This window comes from Panicum virgatum, chromosome 7N, assembly GCF_016808335.1.
Source record: "Panicum virgatum strain AP13 chromosome 7N, P.virgatum_v5, whole genome shotgun sequence".
NCBI classification, from domain to species: Eukaryota; Viridiplantae; Streptophyta; class Magnoliopsida; order Poales; family Poaceae; genus Panicum; species Panicum virgatum.
Genome location: NC_053151.1, coordinates 21,289,223 through 21,310,122, shown reverse-complemented (window position 1 = coordinate 21,310,122; position 20,900 = coordinate 21,289,223). Strand labels below are relative to the sequence as shown.

The following is a 20,900-nucleotide window of genomic DNA, read 5'->3' as shown; positions in this document are numbered from 1 at the left end:
CGGAACGCGAGTGCCGCCACGCTCGCGGGCCGCGGCCATGGACGCCGTCGTGGAGCTTGGTGCTCCGGCCATCCAGGGACCCGGCCAAGGTGTGCAGCGTGATCAGTGGGTCGTGACGGAGCTGTAGGTGTTGCATGTCATCGTCGGGAGGGCCTGTAGCTCCGAGTCGTCGCGAGCCGAGCTTTGGCTGACCGCCGGCGATGGTGCGCGCAGCACTAAGGTGGCGCGGTGAGGGAGACAGGTAGCCAGTGAGGTTCTAGAGTGGTGTGAAGGAGCTTGCAGAGGGGTTGCTGGCGCCAGTTTCGCCGGAGCTCGGCATGGCGTCGCAGCCCGTACGTCGCCGGTGATGGTGCCGCTGCGGAAGAGACAGAGAGAGTGTTGACTGGGCAAGTAGCGCCACGTGGACGGGTGACGTGGCCTAAAACCGGAGTGAATTCGGCTTAGGGGGTATCTTGTCCGGTTTTGACAGTTCAGTGACGCAGAATGTCTGGTTTTACCGTTCGAGGTTGAAAATCGAACAAACGTGATAGTTGAGGGTTGAAATATGGACTTTTCCCAATCCATTTATGACACTGTCTTTATGACATTAATTATGACATAGTTATGTGAATTATGACACAAATTTATATCAGAAAACATGAATTACGATATAATTTTGTGCATTTTTGTCATCATACATGTAATTGATGTCATAATTCACATAACTAATGTCATAATTCACATAACTAGTGTCATAATTCATGTCATAAAGCCACTGTCATAAATGGATTTTACGTCAAAAACCCAAGGATTTCGGCCCCAGGGCAGCGGCGGCGGGGAGGAAAGCAGTCCCGCACCGCCGAACCACCGCGGGCTCCATCGTGGCCCGGCCGCAGTGTGACGCGCCTCCGCCCGCTGCCGCCGCTGATGCCGGGAGCAAGGGAAGGAAGGGCCGCCGGCATGCCGGAGCATTGACGCCATGTGAGAGGGAGGGAGGAAAGATGTGGAAGGGGGGTGAATCCGGCTGCCGCCGCCATGGGAGAGGGGTGCATCTCCATGGCCTGGGGTGGATCTTGCCGGGGGCGGGGCCCTTGGTCCGCTGCGCCGCCGCGAGGCCCGCCGCCGGCCCCTGCTCCGCCATTGCGGCTGGCGCGCGCACGCGAGCCGGAGCTCCGCCGCCGGCGTCCTCTGATCGTGGAGGTGAGGAGGCGGCATGCAAGCTCGATGCCACGCGCGACCTCGGGGAGGCGAGCCGGGAGGTGAGGAGGCGGCCGGCAAGCTCGGAGGACGCCGGGTCCAGACGCCGCCGTCGGAGTTCAAGATGGAGCTCTTGCGACGGCCTTGGAGCGACAGCCTGGGCGGTCTGAGCGGTGGCGGCCCAGCAACCAAACGACTGCCGGAGATCCAACCTACAAAGGACGCACAGGTGAGAAGAAGCCAGCATCCACGGGCACGCAGGCCGTGCGCTTGCACGGGCACAGCCGGAGACGAGCGGTAGCAAAATCTAGTACCGGCAAGCGGCGTTACCTGAGCACAAAGACCTCCCCGAGCAGCAAGAGGAGGGCAACCGGCAATGGCGGATGGGGGAGCAGGAGAGCCGGGAAGAACTGGAGGAGCTCTGGCCGGCTGAGCGTTTGCAGTCAGGCAAGCACGCCGCACGCGATGATGAATTTCCGGGTGACCGCCCATGTGTCCCACACACCACGTGACTTCTCCCCCATCTTTTTCCAGAGGCGCGCCCCCCCCTCCATTCCCTTCCCCTTCCTCCGCGCTCTCTCTCTCCATTCCCTTCCTTCTCTCGAGCCATGGCGCCCCTTCCCCATTTCCTTCTGCTCCATGGCGAGTCGGCGGCGGGGCCGGGGCGGGAGGAGCGGCGGGGCCTTTGGGGCCGGCGGCGCGAGGGGCGGCGGGGAGCGGCGGGTCCGGCGGCGCGAGCGAGCCGGCGGGTCCGGCGGCGCGAGAGACGGCGGCGCGCGGCAGGAGGCGCGGTGCGCCGGCAGGGACGGCGGCGCTCGCCACCAGCGCCGCCCCTGCCCAGATCTAATTTTCTTTGTTCTTTGCATACATTTTTTTTTTGAAAAATAATAGCCGAGTTTTTTTGTTGGATGTACATTTTTTGTTTCTTCCATTTGATAAATTTCTCTCTGTCAAATTTTTTCTCATAAAATTTTTTCATCTCACCAATTTTGTTTCTTGAAATTTTTTCTACCCACCAATTTTTCACTTTGAAAAATTATTTGACTCATAAAAAAATGTCTGAATTTTTTTTCTTAGAAAACGACAAAAAAATTTCTAAAAACGGAAAAAAATAATGTCGGGAAATCGACCGTACGGGAGCTTCCCGTACGGTTGACCGTAAATTAGCGGTACCCCACGCCGCACGCGGTAAAAGGTAGAAGCAGAGATGACTGTTGTCTCAAGGGGGCGCAGTAACGTGGAAATCTGCCGTGTGGAACTGTGCGAACGCGGGGTTTCCATGTGCGGCGGCAGGCAGACCCGACGACCTGGCGACGACCTCTACAGCACGGAGGCAGTGAACGCGCAGCCGTCCGATTGCAATCGCATGGTTCACGAATTAGAGGTGACGTGTGTCGGGTACCATAATTAGGAGCACCCTAATCTAGGGACTAAACCGCCCTAAAAACGCAAAATATAATTAAGCAATCGGACCCACAATGCCAGCCACCTTGTCAGACTCTACAGTCACACCGAACCAAGGCCAACAATATTCCTCTGATCCGAAGGGGAAGAAGGATTACTCGATGACGATCCTGGAGAAGAAGAAGCCACCAATGATGACAACTCTATCGTCACTCTGCACCCGAATACCATAGAGTCCCTCCAACTCTTCCACAGCACTAGATCCCCTCCAGGTCCCAAAGAGGCCCAATCTACACTTGGCTCGCGGCCCAGCTCCACGGTACGGCCCATCCGAGGCTCTCTCGAACCCGTGGAGTGATCGCCGCCTCGCTCGAGGCCTCCCCGCCGAGGCCTCCAGCAGTGCTCTGCATCTCCGCCTCGCTCGAGGGTAGCGGACCTACCCTTGGAAAGCATGCCAACTCCACCTCGGCCGGGCCCTCCGCAGGGCCTCGGCTCAGGGGGAAACTCCGCCTCGCTCGAGGCCGCCCCTTGGCAGTTGGAACTAGCAACCCATCTGTTCACTCGCCCTTCTGACAGAGGCATTAAATGCCAACCACTCCACCGCAGAGTGCGGAGTCAGACGGCGTCAGGCCACCATGCCGCACAGCAGGAGTGACCGGAGTCCCGTCCGCCAACTCCGGCCACTGTACCACCATCCCCAGCACATTTCCGACCCTGAGGGAATCTGCGACGCACTGCGCAGACGTGCCTGACGCTATTCTCGCCACTGTGCTGCATACTCCTTGTACTTCTTCAGCTGCAGAACCCTCGACAAGCATGGGCGCAACCCTCGAACGGTGTACGGACCTTGACCAGAGCAAGACCCCCGTCAGCTGAACCTTCGGCAGTCCGCCAGCTCAAGCATGGAGGACGGTACCTTCCACAGCAACCAGCACGACGCTCACAGGGGTCATCAAGACGCCGGCGCGATCCCCGCTAGGCTAAAGGACTTCCCAGGACGGCTGCCGCGCCCAGCGCCATACCCCACAGTGTACTTTTCACAGTGCTCATCCACTGCACTCCCCCGATTCAGGGAAAGACAATGACTTCTGAGATTTCCCGTACGTGTACTCCGCCCCTCCTTGTGTCTATAAAAGGAGGAGGCGGTCTCCCTCCCATCTCATCTCCCTTCCACCCATTCACTCGCACCCAACTCGCAGAGCACTTGCTCACTCTCCCGATATTGGCACTCGCCTCAATCATTTAGCAGAGACTTAGGAGCTTCCCTCTCTTTCTCGCCTCGCTTGTACCCCATACTACAGGCACTTCAGTGCAAGATAATACAGTGCATTCACACACCCCTGCTGGACGTACGGCCCATGGCCGGAACTAGGATAAACCCTTGCGTTACTGTGTTACCTCTTGCATCAACCACCTAGGGTAGGGACATGCAGCATCGATTACTAGTTGGTGCTAGGCCGCCGGGTCTGGACACCGACAACGTGTCTAGTCTAGCCTGACCGGCCAGCTTTGCCCGCCCTTTAATCTTTAGAAATTTGTTTCAATTTTATGTCTATGTATTCAGATTGAGATAAATAACCCTCAACCAATAATCCGCAGCACGAAAAAATCATTTGGAAAACCTCGAAGATCTTGTTGTTGAGGATATGTGTCTCATGCTAGTATACATAATGCCAAGCAAATAAAATTGATTTGGGTGAATAACAGTGTACTCTTAAAATCGGACCACACCTGCTGACTCAACGTCCTCGTCAGGTTCAGGATCAGACTTGCGCACAATACCCGTGCACTGATTATCTCTTGTGCTGGTCTCGCCCAAAAGATTGCAATTTGAGTTAATAACTTTCTCAAGTTATCTATTTAAACTGGTCTAACTCACCTTGTATAGATAATATGGGACTATTTTCCTTAGCTGCTGCTATTAGCTACGCCCTTGCCCTATTCTCCCAAGCAGGTGGTGAGCAAGAAAAGGAGAGTATACTGAGGACTGATTAAAGCACCAAGAGAGAGTTCCCAAAAAAAAAAGCACCAAGAGAGAGCTCGCAGGGATCTTTCCTAAATGAATAAATTGTCCAATGAATCAATCATTCCATACGCTTACAAGTTTATTTGGTAACTCCTACTACTTTAACATCACCTACTAGCACGCATGTTAGATTTGGCCCAACAGCCATACGGGCTGGGCTGTTACAGCATGACCGGAAAGGACAAATGCATTTAGATAAAAACGGCGCCCACGTTTCCCTTTATTTGGATTTGTAGGCCAACCTCAAGTCTGCTGAGGATCCGCCGTGTGGTGTCCAATCTGTCACCATCTTCCCTTTGGTGCACTCCAGAGGCTTCCTCCCGCACCAAAGCGAACCTCCAAGTCAAAGCCTAGATATAGGTGTACTATTGTTACTAATTCCTATTCTAAGCTCTGATTGCTTTTGTTGTTGAATAGAGACAATGTAGTCGTGCTGGCCAACTAATTACCACGAATGGCCAATATAATTTCCCTTAAAAAGGATTTGAAGTACAAGTTGGAACACACTTTAGTTTGTGTACAGTTATTCCAACCTCAAATCGGATTGCGGAGAAAATACGAGTAACACTGCTCGGAGTCCGAGACTCGAACCCTAGGATAACCTACCTGAGCATCAGTTCTCCAAAATTTAGCTGCACTGATCTTGGGATAATTTTTTTCGCGAACGAATCTTGGGATAAATTAGCTTATAAGATTCGCTGTATGTTTCATCTCGACCGAGATCGTCGCAAAACAATCCGTATATTTCTTCGTGTAAATGTTCGACTGACTCGAATAAAAAATATTGTTGTTTTAGTAGTTTCTGTGGTTTATCATCCAAACACCTTGCGGCATTTTAATACCTAGTAGGTTTTGAAAAAGCATTGTATTTTTTTAAAACTCTTTAAAAAAGAACTGTGGTTTTAGTATTTTGTATGGTGTCTAAAACTACACAACCCGGTACATCTAAATACCTCTTTGTTTTCGGCTAAAAAAAACTCTTTGCCTTTCAATACCTATGAACTTTTTAAAAACATTGTATTTTCACACTAAAAAAATACTGTGTACACATCCATACAGGCCCAAGGTGCATCCATGTGTTCACAGTAGGCATATGTTCTTTTCATAATCTAAAATTATAATGCAGGAAAGGACCACATATACTGAATTATTAATGAAAGACGTCGACATGCAAGCACAATCTCTAGATGGATCGACGACACGGGACGGGGGGCCAACCGGCCAGCCGGCTGCCAACGCTAGCCGGGGTCCGACAGGGTCGCGCTCTGCTACGGCTCTGCCCTGTTTGTCTCTCCTCCCATGCCTCGCCGCTCAGACTGATGTCATTTTGTTTGTTTTTTAAGTAGCTCTCTCTCTCACATTCAATATTTGCATATCGATTTCAATGTTTGAATATAAGTTAGGTCTCGTTTAGTTGTCCGTGTAAAATTATAAAAATAGAATTTTTATATATTTAAAGTATTAAATATAAATTAATCACAGCACTAATTACAGAACTCGTCTGTAAACTACGAAACGAATCTAATGAGCCTAATTAATCTATAGTGTATTGTAGCAATTACTAGCAATTTAGTGTCTAATTATAGTCTAATTAGGCTTATTAGATTCGTCTTGCAATTTACAAACAAACTATGCAATTTATTTTTTATTTCGTCTAGATTTAATACTCCACGCATGTAAGTTTTTTTTTGATGTGGTAGATTTGAAATTTTGAATTTCGCAACTAAACAAGGCCTTATTATAAAACTAATTGCATGAATTGCAATTAAGGCTTTAGACGAATCTATTAATGCATGATTAACGGACGGTCATTGTAGCAATTAGTGGTCAAATTATGAACTAATTTAGTTTAATATATTTGTCTCATAATTATTTTTATAAAATTAGTTTGATAAGAAATCTATATTTAGTACTGCTAATTGATGTTTAGCATATGATATGATGAAACTTATAACTCAATCTGAAAAAACCAAACCTCACCTTAGCAACACACATCCACATCGCATCGCATCTGCTGCGCCCGTCAAGCTGCCAGCACTAGCTTTCCTCTTTCTTGGCCCACCCATCTATCTGCGTCTCGCATCGCTTGGTAGCTGCAAGCCTGCAACAACCACTCCATCTAATCCACACATTGTTCTTATTCCTTTCCAGGCTCAGCCACAAAGCCAGCTCCTGAGTGCTGCCTGCCTCTCAGGTCAGCATTTGCTTGTACTGAGAGGTCTGCTACTGCTAGTAGTAGTCGTATTTGTATAGGGGTGGTGCTAAAATGGCAACACGCAGGTGAAGTGAAAGTAGTGGGAGGCCAGAGCTCCCTGCCTGAAGGCTTGCTTCTTCCTCATTGGTGCGCCTGCACCGCAACAAAACACCAAGAACAGCAGTCGTGGTCTCCGCCTCCCTAATCCCAATGGAGGCGGCAGACTTGCTGGGCCTGGGCTTCGACTTCTACGGCCAGTCACCGCCTCGCTTCTTCGACGACCAGCCGCCCTACGAGCAGGACTGCCTCGCCGTCGCCGACAGGTAGCCGCTGTTGACCCGCCCACACAGATCGATCCTTCTCCTGTTGTAGCTTAGCTTGTTCTTCTTCTTCGTTTTCTTGGGGCCGGCCACCAAGAACACATGGTGGCTTGTTGCCTGACTGCTGCTGCTGCTGCTTTTGGTGATCTCTGTTGGCCTGGCCGCCGCGGCTCCGATCCAGCATCATGTACGCGCCCACCGAGGCTGAGTCGGTCACCGGCCTGTACCCCTCTTACCGGGAGGCGTCGAACTCCCCCGACGGCGCCAACTCCTGCTGCGCGCACGTAGCGCCGCCGGCGTCGCCAGGTCCGGCGGGCGCGGCCACCAAGAACACCGCCATGGAGAGGGACCGCCGCAGGAGGCTCAACGAGAAGCTCTACGCGCTCCGCAGCATCGTCCCCAACATCACCAAGGTGGGTGAGAAACTGAGATCGACGTACGTGCAGTGACGATGTTGTAACGCCGCCTCGTCGTGTCCGGTGCGTTCCTGTAGATGGACAAGGCGTCCATCGTCAGGGACGCCATCGCCTACATCGAGCAGCTGCAGGAGGAGGAGCGCCGGGTGCTCGCCGAAATATCTGCGCTCGAGTCATCCGGCACCGCCACCGCTGCCGCCGTCAAGTTCAAGGCCCAGGATGCCGCCGGCAGCTACCCGTGGCCGAGGAAGAGGACGCGAACGGCGCCGGGCGGCTCATCCATCGACGCCGCACCGCCGCTCCAGATCCTCGAGGTAACTAGCTAGCTAGCACGCTAGGGACGAAGATGACTCAAAACTTAAAATCGAACTGAAGGTTGTGGCCGGATTCGTTTGTTTTCAGTCTTTCGGATCGGAGTATAATGCGCGCGCGTGCAGGTGCAGGTGACGGAGGCGGGGGAGAAGGTGGCGGTGGTGAGCGTGCGGTGCAGCAGGGGCAGGGACGCCGTGGCCAAGGTGTGCCGGGCGCTGGAGCCGCTGCGCCTCGGCGTCGTCACGGCCAGCATCGCCGCCGCCGGCGACGCTGTAGTCCACACCATGTTCGTCGAGGTAAGCTATAGCCTGCGCGCCATGCAAATGGTCCTGCACGCTCAGATTGGTTGCATGTGTCGCCCTCGCTTTAATTAGTTGCATCGTGTCCTATCCTTGAGGAGAGGGGGGTGACGCCAGCTCGTGTGACATCACCGCCACAGGGGGCGAGCCGTCTCGATCTCTCGGTCGCGTGATGTGCGCTCTCTGTCGTCGGAGCTCACGATTTAAAAGGGTTTCGAATGTACTCCCTCCTTCCCCGTTTATAAGGCATGGTGGAACATGACACGGTCTTCTAAACAACACTTTGACCATTTATTTATCATATATTATATCACTTTTGATTATAAACTTATAATCATTGTAAACTATGTTTGATTATGAATCCAATCATATGAAATTTGCATTATAAAAATAAAAATTTAATAGTCAAATTATTGGTCAAAGATGAGAAGGTTTGAATCTTGATATACGTGTATGCCTTATAAACGGGGAAGGAGGGAGTAAAAGGATAAACTTTAGCTCATTTAATTTATTTACATATCAAATTTTAGAACTAAATATAAGGTAATTGCTGATCTAATTACACAGATGATGGCTAATTGGTCGTTGGAAGCTATTAGTTCTTGACTAATAGCTCTCATTAGGGTCTGTTTAGATCCCAAAAGTTTTTCTTCAAAAACATCACATCAAATATTTGAACACATGCATAGAGTACTTAATCCATAATTTGCAACAATGATGCTACAGTAATCATTCGTTAATCATAGATTAATTATATATTAATTACTATCATTAGATTCGATCGTCACACGATTTACAACCCATCTGTGTAAAAATTTTTGTAAATAGACTTCATTTAGTACTCCGAAATAGCAAGATTCCGTTCCAAAAAAAATTTAGTCACTCATCTAAACACGGCCTTAGTCCATATTTAGTCCTATTAGCACCTCTAGTTTAACACATCCGTTATTAGGCAAAGGTTCAGAATTGGAAAGCTGATGATTCTCGTGCCTATCTTCATTTGGCTACATATCTTACTTATGCGGCCGCTTTTTTGGGTGGTCCATGACACATTTCATCGAGTAGGTTTAAGCTTTTGAATCTTTGAAAAGTATCTTCAAAGTTAAGCTCCTATCCCCCCTACTTTTGTTATATCAAACGATTTATAGAAACGTTATTTAATTAAGAAGAGGGAAGCAAGGCGATCAAGACAATCTTAGTAGCCTAGGGTTCTAAGATCTGTGAAATTTGTCATTGTTCAATTATATTACAAAACTGAAGAGAGCTTTCTCTTCAGTCTGTGTCAACGTAAAAAAAGATTAACCGCTAGGTGTTACTGGACCACGGTATACTAGTGCATATGGCTTCATTTGTCAATGAAACATGCATGTAGCGTGGTGGTGGTAACTAGTGAGGGTTTAAGGTTTTTGTCAGCTTGCGCCTGGATTGTTTGTTGGTTACGCCTGCGGCTTTCATGTGCTGCACGGCGTCTGTCTCGCCTCTGCTATACCTCATCCGTCAAGCTCAGTACCATTAATCACATATACGTACTGTCTGCCACACATCAGTCTTAAACACAGGCGACAAGTCGGACACAGCACAGCATGGGCTACCTTTCACTTTAGGGTGTTTAGTTCATTTTATATTTTGTATTTTTATATTTTTAGAAGAGAATCTTCAATATTTGAAGTATTAAATGTAGACTAATTATAAAAGTAATTGCAGATCTCGTCCGTAAACTACGAGACGAATCTAATGAGTCTAATTAATTCATCATTAGAGCTTATTTACTATAGCATTACTGTAGCAATTTAGTGTCTAATCACATCATAATTAGGCTCATTAGATTCGTCTCGCGATTTACAGTCCATTTGTGTAATGCGATTTATTTTTTGACTACATTTATTATATCATGCAAACGATTTACAAAAAATTTACATTTTGCGTTTTGGAATCTAAACAAACCCCTTACTTCACTTCCTCCCGGTCCTGGTAACCAGAGAAGATACTGCTGAAATATTCTATGCAAGAACACCGGTGCATCACATCTGTCAACCAAAGAATATACAATTCTCGTTTTTTGAGCTTTAACTAAAGTTATATAACAGCTAATATTATTTAGGGGTCCATATTATTCAGGAGAAGTCCAGTTTACACCCTGAACTATCGCAGAAGTCCGATTTTCAACCTTTAATTATAAAACCAGATAACATAGGACATTCAACTATCAAAACCGTGTAAATTTGTACTTTGGGGTGGTTTCCAAGGTGGTTTTATATTTTATGAGAAATAAAAATATTCAAATTTAAACTAAGATATTCATAAGTAATTCATTTTAGATCAAAAAATATGAAAGGGGTATCAAAAGTTTTCTAAGAATGTAACCTATCTATTGCCATGATACATCTCAGTAATTCAGATCAAAATTTTTTATTTCATAATATTTGTTTGCTTTTAGTTAAGCCTATTATTTTTAAATAACTAAGCTTCAAATAGAGCAGTAATAGATAAGTCATATTTTAGAAAAATTTTGGTACTAGTTTCATATTTTTCTGATTTAAAATGAATTAGATTTTACTTTTTAGATCTAATTAGAATTTTTAACTTTTTTAAAAATATGAAACCACCTTGAAAAACCATTCCAAGGTTCAAATTTACATGGTTTCGATAGCTGGATGACCTATGTTATCTGGTTTTATAGTTAAAAGTTGAAAATCAGACTTCTGCGATAGTTCGAGAGTGTAAATCAGACTTTTCCCTATTATTTACTATAAATTTGGTCAAATTTAAACTAGTTTGACAAGCACGGATCTCATAATTGCATTCTTTTGTGGATGGATGAAGTATTAGTGATTCAGTTCAGTTGACATGTCCAATGTTTTCTTTTTGCTCAAATATACAAGTGTTTCGGTATGCAGATTAAAGATACGATTAGTGGTGCTCAACTGAAGGAGAAAGTTGAGGCTGCTCTCGCCCAGCTAGACGTGACCAGATGCCCACTCAAGACCACGAGATACTGGGAGGACTGATGACATGCAAGCTTTTTTTTTTTGAAGTAAATGACATGCGAGCTTGACTTCTCAATAACCGGCATGTTTTCGTATTAACTATTTTTATCTTTTTCCAATTAAGATAGTACTACTACTACTACTACGGTATCAATCCGATGTAATGCTCTAGGCTTTTCCAAAGCGCGACAGGGATTGTAACTGGATACTAGTACTTTCTGGATGCGAAAAAGAAATGCTAAACATGAACACAATTTGATGCATTGACTAACAGTGTTTTTTCTATAAAAGTGTATGATATCGAAAAGAAAATAATCATCAGAGTGCATTTTCATGATGGATCTAATAACATCGATCCTATATTATCAACTAGGTTTGACCCATATCATAATCAAAGAGGAGTAAAATTTTATGGAGATGATCTTAATAATTACAATTAATATTTGTTCACAATTTACAATCATTCCATGTATCTTGTTCACAATTTACACGCTTTATAATACATTGATTTAAAGAAGAAAGCAGAGTTACCCAGCAACCTTGTGATCTTGTATTGAAGCAGAGTTACCCTGCAGTACCCTCATGATCTTGTATGGCATCAACTCGTGGAGATGCCTTTCCTAATCTATGATGCTACCAATAAACCTATCCCAAACATTGATTGTTCATTTGCAAACTGATCAAAATTGTAATCTAATAACATCAATTATAGAGGTAGGTTTGATTCAGATGTTCCAGATGCATTACAAGATGTGATATTATGAACTGGCACATGCTTGCAACCATTAAAGCTCTACAAAACTACCAGAGCGCCATGAAAATAGAAGGATGCAAGTCAAAATGCTGTTGTTGCCGCAAAATTCGGTCGGATGTGGAGCATGATACGCTAAGGCATGGGAGCTCTGCTTATATCCAGTGAAGGTCTTGCTCTTTTGGTGACATGTCAATCATTTTGACCTGTACATGACAAGGGAAAGAAATTATGATGACATGATGAAGAAAAACAAAGATTTGCTCGTGAAGAACCAGAGTAAACTTCCTTGGCTCCTAGTCTTGTTGAGTAGTAATATTCTTCTGAATAGACTAAGTAGTTGTTTACTCCACCTTCCATAGATTTCAATAGACTAGAGCGAGCCTTGATTGACTGGAAGTGTGATATTTATCGCCTTTTAGAAGAAAAGGCTCGAGTATTCCAAGACTTTAAAGCCTTTGCAAAAGATCTTGGAAAGTACAAGAATACCACTGTGAAGGAGCTGAAGGATGCGGATAAATAACTTGTTGAGTGCATGAATACCATCAAGAATTTGAACCGCGATAAGGAGCCCAAAGACAAAGAAATCACTGAATTTGAAGTCGTTGCGCGTGTAATCATCAACATGGTGGATTCCCCCGAAGATGGTGTTATGAACTCGAAGGCCTTTGTCGGTACCCCAGGACTGGGGTACCCCCTCTTGCTGTGTCTAGGCAAGAAGAGCTTTGTAGTTATCCTTAACTACGTCCAGCAGCCGGACCCCTGCGGTCCAGAAGCCCTGTTCACCTGACAACGGTCCCGGACCCGTTCTCTGGTTGGGAAAGGTCCGGGAGCACCACGTGTTCCGGAAGAAGCAAGCGCTCATTCCGAACAGCCGGGGGCTCCGGACCTCCCGTGGAGGTCCGGATCCCCGCGGAATCCCGGACCCCCTTTTTTGGGGTCACGGACCCCCCTATATAGTGACCGGACCCCTCACCAAGAGAAGGAATCGACACCCCGCCTCGGGGTGGTCCGGGGCCGCCACGTGTCTGCAAGCGCAGAACACATATATAAAGCCGCTTGGTCTCCATATTAAGGTTCACCTACCGCTATATTCATTGCGGTAGGAGGACGTCCGCATTGATGTAGCAGAAGCCGAGGCGATTCTTTGACCAGGGGGCACTATTGATCGCGTATTACCAAGATGCATAGTGGGGCTGCTGGCGCCGCCCACGCCGCGCCTGTTAGTCTGCCATAACAGATGGATACGATGGCTCGGCTTCACCCATTATGACGCCTACATAATAGCCTCAACAGGTCACGCTGCAAGCTACGTTCCCCCAACGGGCACCTTGCTGACGGGACAAGAGAAGACCACCCTTCGTCAAAGGGCCAGCAGGGCATGGAAGCGTATCGGAGGAAAGATTCGTGACCACTGTAGCCATTTAAATACTCTGCGCAGTATGCTGCACAGTCACGTTGGGCCCACTTGTCGGGGCCCCAACGTCCTATGTATCCGCACCCCTTGGTCTATAAAAGGGGGCGCCCGCTAGAAGAAAAACTCAGGCTGGGTAAAAGCCAAGACTCGACAGAGGATAGATTGATACACAACAGAGATCAAAACCTCTCCCAGTGGATGTAGGGTATTACGCTCCGGCGGCCCGAACCACTCTAGATCGTGTGTTCTTGTGTGCTTGTCTCAGAGCTAGATCAGCCCAATCGCCTAGTATCTTCCCGAGCACTCCCTCTCTGGGGATAGGCGGGTGCGTTCTGCCACCCGGCTGTGGGTACCCTAGAAATCCCGCGACAGCCTTGTTGGAGCGGCTTCGTGAAGCTCTGACTCGGATCTCTGAGTACATATCTGGGACCACCAAGACAGTTGTGAAGCACGTACTGGAACTCTTCAGTCATTTTATCCAGATGCAAATGTGGAGACACCAGCTGATGGAATGGTTGCAGATTGCTCAGTGGAGAAATTCTCGGAGTCCTAAAACAAGTACAACCAGTGGCTCTCTTTTGCTTCTTGTGCTCATTGCGGGTCTGCAAGGATCACTTTTTTTTTTTTTTTGCTTCTTGTGCCCATTGCAGGGCTTTCTAATAACACGTTGTTCTTCTATCCCTTCTCTTTAGTTTGCTTCTAAGCTTTGGGCTTTAGGAGCTTTCCTTTCTCTTTAGCTTGTTCAGCTGGTTTCTTCTCTTTTGCTTTGGTTGCAACTATTGGATTTGAGCCTCTAGACATGGGAAACTCATTGCTAATGGGCTCATACTGGTTTGTACTACTTGCTGACTTGCATATGTACATGTATAACAAGGAAAAAGTGATAGAACCCACTGGGTTTGGTCCCGACCTTTCGATGAGAGTGGGGGATAACTCGATTTGAAGGAGGATCAACGTTGTGCTGCCCAACTACAACACCACAAGGAGCTACGCCTTAGCGATAATTACACCACCTCAGAATGTGATGTTCTTGTTGTGCTAAGAACAACCTTAACCTGCAAGCAAATCAAAAAAACAAGTAAGAACAAGTGGGCAAACAAATAACACATAGACCTTGCCTAAGGGATAAATCTAATACACACGAAGTTGAGGTTCTAAATCAAGTAATCGGGTGGTCTCGTTCGACACACATGAATACAAGAAAGTAGCAAAGGCTAAACTTATATGAAAACAAAACCTAAGTATTTCTTGGTGGCTACTACTAGTTTATATAGGTGGGAGAGCAGCCATAAGGGTGCTGAGATCGAAACCCTAACATAAAGTGGGCGCCTAGTGGGCTGGACGAGATACAAATGACCCAGTCCATCAAGAGTTGTAAATACAATAAGAATGATTTGAAGCAAAATAAAATTCAGCAGAATTGGAAGCATATATTAACTGATTGAGCCTCCAGAATCTGATGTACTTTTTCTACTTTTCTTATTAGTTGTAGATTCTACCCCATGGCTATGGTGGAAAGAAAGAGAGATAATTAGATGTGAAAGTATTAAGATGCACATAAACATAAGTGTAAAAGAGAAATCTTGGTGGAAAAGTCATATAGGATGCTGGCGCTTCACCATCAAAAGGTACTATACTTTCCTCAGTTAATCCATCCTGTGAATTAAATCATCCTCCACGCATCAGCAATACTATTCCATCTCCTAATCTTCTCTAAACCCTAAATAATATTCCATCTCCTAATCTTCTCTAAACCCTAAAGAACACATGTGTGCATACAACACGCACTGAGCCTGCGCTCCGCAACGCTAGCACGACCCTGGCTGCCGCACTTGCACGTCCCTAGCACACGTTCCTATATCACCGCGCCCGTGCGCGCCTGGGGAACCGCCACACCCGCACGCGCCTGGGGGGCTACCGCGCCCGCACGCGCCTGAGCATCCGCCTGTGCTAGTCCCGGCCCGCCGCCGCCGCCGGTGGCTAGATCTGAGCGACGATTGAGCGTGGGGGCGTGAGGGGCACCTCTGATTCGAGGGAGTGAGCCGGAATGGGCAGTGAGTCTAGGGATCCTGTGAGTGTTCCAAGGGGTAGTTTGGTCCAGAATTTCGTTTAAACACATAACACTGGGAACCCTAACGGGAGTAGTATAATGGATGTAACGGCAGGACCATAAAAGGGATGGAAGATAACAACAGGGTTAAAGAAGGGAGTTTTAATTTTCCAGGACTATAGAAGGGAGTGTATTTGTTTGAGGGCCATACAGGAAATTTTGACCTATAAATATCTGCTTTGGTATAAACTGCTTTTGGTATAAAAAAACACCTTTTACCGGTGTCCGTGGCAAATTTTCGCATTTGTTTATGGGCCGGATGCCCCAGATGGACCGAACGTACGGACCAAATCCCTTGTTTCTCAAAGATGCCGTCGGATGCGGAACGAATGGCAGCAGCAGCTTGAGAGAACCGGATCCGAATGGAGAGCCCTTCCTCTCCCCGTCCTGAGAACAACGGCCAGGTGAGCGGCGGCGGCGGGAGCTCGAAGGTGCGCCCGAGGTCCTTCGATGAAAAGACCCGGTTGGCGTGCTGGCGGAAGGCGGCGGTGGTGGCGGGGCGGCACCCGGAACGCTGGCGGCAGGATGCCGCCGGCAACGTCGTCTGCCGCCGATTCTGGAGCTGCCACGGCTGCCTCTGCTACGAGTACGACCACATCGTCCCCTTCTCCAAAGGTCTCTTGCTCTTGCTCTATGCCCCCCCCCCCCCCAAACACCAAAACCCAAACGGGGGGAGCCCGTTCTCCTTTCGTGCTGGAAAATGTCATTTGTGTACGGACTGCGGATCTTTCAGGAATCTAAATTATTTGAATTCTGCACCCAATTTTATGTCATTAGAGTTCGATTTGTGTAGTGAGGACGACAAACAAGCTTTCGATTTGGCTGAATATTCAAGCGATGCATAATGGCTAGATGCAGGCATGGTTTGGCATGTGCATACTCTGCTAATATTTGGGTGCCGGTTTACATTTTGATGACAGAAACTACTTTGAATAAAATATATCTATCGAAATGCTGGTGATGTATCTACTTAAGATTACATCATCTTTGCTCCATCGATATCATATCAGCTCAACTGTTCTTGAAAATTTACTGATTTATACTGATGGAGAGTCCTTGACAGTTTGATCTTGGGAAACAGTTCCTTATGCCTCTGCAGTCTTGATTTAAGGGAGGTGCAGTCAAAGTAACTTATGGATCCATCTCATATGATATGATTGTTTTTGTCAAGAAAATGAGTTGGTCACGCTAAAATGCTTTTGCTGCTTTTCGTCATAGTATTTGCTTGTCTAATAGGAAATATATTCATTTTGCTGCATCTAGCCAAAATTGTAACCAGTTGGTAGTTTGGCACAACTTGTTGGAACATTTCAATTGTCAATTTGGCACAGCTTGTTGGTAGTTTACTCCACCTTTCACAAAGGGCGTACCCAGTGCCGTAGGCTTCCCGCACTGTGCGGGGTCTGGGGAAGGGTTGTTTTTAAGCCCCAAGCCTTACCCACACAAATGTGCAGAGGCTGGGGCTCGAACCCGGGACCTTCCGGTTACAGACGGTAGGCTCTACCGCTGCACCAGGCCCGCACATAAGGGTAAATTTGTAAAGGTGAAATCATGACTGGCGCGTGCCACGATTTCCTGTTTTTGTACTTTGGTTAGGCAGCGAGTTTCATTACTAACTTGTTCACCTAAAAGCTCTAGCTAATTAGCACTAAGAGAAGTAAAGAAGGATCCATACTTGTTTAGTAATGGATATATTGCTATCACTATATAGAGATGAATTCATAAGTAATCAGCTTTAAGTAAACTTATCTCAGGGTGTGTGGATTGTCTTTTGGAAAATAAACTCATCTAACCATGAAAACAATTCTTCTGTATAATAACAAACTAATGTTGCTCCAGCAAGTCCCACATAAATAGTGTCAAACACCTTGCTGGTGCAGCATCTTATGCACAACAGGGACTAACATTGTGGTTTGGTAATCAATTTTAGGAGGAGAGTCCACTGTTGACAACTGCCAGATCCTTCAGACTAGGGTGAACCGATCCAAATCTGATAAAGCATGGGTAGATGATGCAGAGATGCGGGGTTTCTCTTGTGACATCAAGTTTACTGGTGAGTACATCAACTTCTTACTTCTTTTTCTTCGTTAATAGTAGTCTTGCCTCCTCATATGGCTGCCAGTTTACTATGGAGTGTGGGTACTAGAAATGGTAGTAAGTATAAACATAGCTGTAGCATATATTGTCTTTGGAAATAAAGTGCATTGGTATGTGTCGATGCTTGTGAAATGCATGCCATACAGTTATAATTGGGAAAAAAATTTACTGTTGGAGGAGGGAATGAAGGCAATGCATATTAGCTTTTCACTTACTGGGATAAATGTTTTATTTTTCTTCTTTTCCTGGGGCTACAAACAGCTTCATTAATAAGAAAACATGCATATCATTGGAGGTAGTTCATTTCCAGTCTTTAATTTTTGGAATCAGATCATCTACATTGGATTGGATTGTAATGTATTTTATACACATAAAAACATGTACAACTTGGTCGCATTACCTGGCCAGTTTCGACAATTTTTTGAATGTAGACATATGTTGTTTTCAGAAGTTGACTCAGAGTGTAGACTGTTAGGAACTGGAGTCGCATTTCATGCACCTGAATTATAGACCGCACTATAGCATGTGATTAGGTGTATCAGAGTTGGTTGTTATCTTATCTCATAGTGAGCAGTCAGGTCAGGTCAGATTAGATTGGTTAGGGGTTAAGTTAGATGAGTTTGAGGAAATGTTTCTACGATCATAACAAGACTAGGCATGTACTTATGCTGATGACTTCACTCTCTTTTCTGTTGTATTTCAGTGCCAATTCTAGTTCTCGTGAATATTTTAACTGTCGACAAATTAGGATATTTGTTATGCTTCCTTGCGACCAAAAAGCATGCTGACGTATCTCACATATAGGCTGATTGTTAGTACAATCTTGGTATGAATTTGTAAACTGAAGTGAGTTAAAATTGGCACCCCACATAGCTTCTATCTGAAGAATCCATTTTGAGCAAATTTGTCCGCTAGCATCTAATCCACTTGTTGGAAGAAATTCAGAGGATCCATATAGTGTCTGTTTGTAGCGTTCTCAACTTCTTATTTCTTTTGTGGCCTTTAACTCTTACATCAATTGAGAGCTATGTTACACGGATACTGGTACGGGTATCGGATACGATACGTATCGGATACGCGGATACACACTTTCCCAAAAAACACTGATACGGGGATACATCTAGGATAATTAATAATTATATATAAATATCACATAGATATTCAGCAAGTGAGATTTTACTCTTGAGTAACTTCTCCTATACTCAGATGTGCAATACTTGCATGTCCATATAACATTACCTCTATAACTAGCCTTCTCTAAAAGCATAACTGATTCCACAAGGGGTTCTTCAGTTGCTGCTCATCTAGTTCTATTGCAGCAAGTTCATCATTTTGTATCATCTCTTACTACCAAAACAGCATTTGGGTGGGCTGATTACTGCTTTGGCCTGTATCCCATCTGGCCCAAAAGTATCGGATACGCGTATCCAAGCAAATACGTATCCGTTTTTTCAGGATACGGCTAGAAACGTATCCGAGGCGTATCCGTATCCGATACGTATCGGATACGGATACGCCACCTCCTACGAGTATCTGCGTAACAGAGATTGAGAGATCAACAAAAGCTTCCATTCAAGCATAGCTTGCCTTGTTCAACTCTAATCAGTGTGGAGAATTTTTTCTTATAATTTTAATCATAAGAGTTCTCTTATAACGAGAAATGTTATCTCTCTCTCTGAACAGACAAGGAACTTGATATAATTGAGATGGCCATTTATGGGGATGTTATTCGTCCAGGTAAGCAATGCCATTGCAGGACAGTAGCTGAGATGCTAGGGAAAGTGAAGACAAAGAATCGTATGGCTGCTTGCGAGCTACCAGACAAAAACACATCTTAACATGTTCTAGGGCTCTTTACATGAAATCAATCCCAGTGTCTTCTGCTCCTGTCAGGGAGTACAACATATTGTCTCAGCTGATTCCATTGAACAATTGTGCTCTCAAATTCCGTCCACCAGCATGTCATTTAGCAAAAACAATGCGGTTGAGTCCATCTGAGCTCTTGCAAGTAACTGCATGATTGAACATTCTGGTGATGTATGTTTTTTTGTTGGAATTTGATTCTTGATCTGTAGCATATAGATGGCAATGCCATAAAGATACAGTCAATTTCAGCAGCTGGGCCTGGATATCACGAATGGTTGTGCATGAACTGTGCTTGGTAAGCCTGACGTGTAGCAGACAGCAATTGCTGTATCCTAAGCAAGTTTTTTGTGATTAAGCAATCTGACATGTGGCAAAAAAAAGGTAAAGATGGGCAGAAGAAGCACTGATCGATCTGCTTAATTATTGGGTTATTACTGTAACTCAGATGCTTGTGTGCTTAACTTGGAACGTGCAGATGTTTCATAATTCATAGTAGTGTGCTGTGGCACTTGAGCCCATGTTCCAATTCACTGCATTTTTGCAAGACTGATTTTTTTTGGATCGTGTTAATTTCACGCAGTGGATTTAGTTCTAGAGACAATCTGGGAATTACCATGGTCTTAAGCCCAAGCGGACAAAGTTACAACCCGAAACACCGTCTGGCTTCATGGTAGGATGGTTTCATGGTCGTAAAGTTCAATTTCCCTTATTGTGATATTCTGTTTGTTATAATTTTGTTAGGTCAGTGGCCAAGTGCTGCAAGTATTAAATTCCATTGCTATCCTATGGTCGTGGTTTTCTATTGTTATCCTAGGTCCTGGGTCGCTATGGAATTGCCGCAACAGGTTTGTCTTTGATGGAGGGTCACCAGACTTAGCTGGTACTCTTATCCTGGCCAGTGGCCCCCCGAGTACGGGCTAGTTTGGAGCTGGTTGCACCCCAGTAAATTGGTTGCTTACATTTTCTCTATAATAATTTGTGTGCTTACTTGTGGGTGTACGGCATTTCACACGCAGAGCATCTCCACAGCTAAACTGATTTGGTTAGTTAAAAATAGAAAAACGCTGATAAAGACTGGATCCAACCGTCTTTCTTTCTTCCTCTCTTTTGTAAGTTAGTCATCCCCTTCCGTCGGCTGGCTATCTTTGCCGAGCACTTGGACTCGCCCTCTCGCTCCTCCCGCCTGTGCCTCTTACTCGCCATCTTGCTCCTCCCGCCAGTGCGCCTCCCTTGCGCCCTCTTGCTGTCATGCCGCTCTTTTTCCTTCGTGCCCTCCTATTGTCGTGCCGCCACGCCCCTCCAATCATCAAGCCGCTCCTGCCCTCCGCGCTGCTCGCTCCTCTTCCCTTGCCTCTGCTCGCGCCGTCACACTGCTCCCAACGTTCCGTCTAGGTGGTGGCGGGCTGGCGGCGGCGGCGGCGGCGCGTCCAGCAGTCGATTCAGCAGTGGCGTCCTGGTATCCGGGCGTCGAACTTCGGTGGTGGCAACGATCTCTGCTCGCACATGACCTCCACCGCCGGCCGCC

General features: G+C 46.3%; 2 protein-coding genes across 2 annotated transcripts; both read left to right on the top strand.

Moving 5' to 3' along the window:
* Positions 1 to 6,752: 6,752 nt before the first annotated feature.
* On the top strand, positions 6,753 to 11,405 carry LOC120680481 (transcription factor BHLH6-like). Its single transcript, XM_039961973.1, has 5 exons — positions 6,753 to 7,123; positions 7,302 to 7,533; positions 7,614 to 7,850; positions 7,974 to 8,144; positions 11,045 to 11,405. The coding sequence occupies exons 1-5, from the start codon at positions 7,011 to 7,013 to the stop codon at positions 11,153 to 11,155; spliced, it is 864 nt and encodes a 287-aa protein (XP_039817907.1). The 5' UTR covers positions 6,753 to 7,010; the 3' UTR covers positions 11,156 to 11,405.
* A 4,296-nt stretch (positions 11,406 to 15,701) lies between these two features.
* LOC120682648 lies at positions 15,702 to 19,861 on the top strand. The gene is made up of 3 exons (XM_039964627.1): positions 15,702 to 16,027; positions 17,343 to 17,465; positions 19,193 to 19,861. The coding sequence occupies exons 1-3, from the start codon at positions 15,775 to 15,777 to the stop codon at positions 19,345 to 19,347; spliced, it is 531 nt and encodes a 176-aa protein (XP_039820561.1). The 5' UTR covers positions 15,702 to 15,774; the 3' UTR covers positions 19,348 to 19,861.
* Positions 19,862 to 20,900: the final 1,039 nt, after the last annotated feature.

Coding starts and splice junctions, on each gene's coding strand:
- LOC120680481 (XM_039961973.1), top strand. CDS start 7,011: ATGGAGGCGGCAGACTTGCTGGGCCTGGGCTTCGACTTCTACGGCCAG. Junction 7,534..7,613: donor TCGTCCCCAACATCACCAAG/GTGGGTGAGAAA, acceptor GCGTTCCTGTAG/ATGGACAAGGCGTCCATCGT. Junction 8,145..11,044: donor TCCACACCATGTTCGTCGAG/GTAAGCTATAGC, acceptor TTCGGTATGCAG/ATTAAAGATACGATTAGTGG.
- LOC120682648 (XM_039964627.1), top strand. CDS start 15,775: ATGGAGAGCCCTTCCTCTCCCCGTCCTGAGAACAACGGCCAGGTGAGC. Junction 16,028..17,342: donor CATCGTCCCCTTCTCCAAAG/GTCTCTTGCTCT, acceptor AATCAATTTTAG/GAGGAGAGTCCACTGTTGAC. Junction 17,466..19,192: donor TTGTGACATCAAGTTTACTG/GTGAGTACATCA, acceptor CTCTCTGAACAG/ACAAGGAACTTGATATAATT.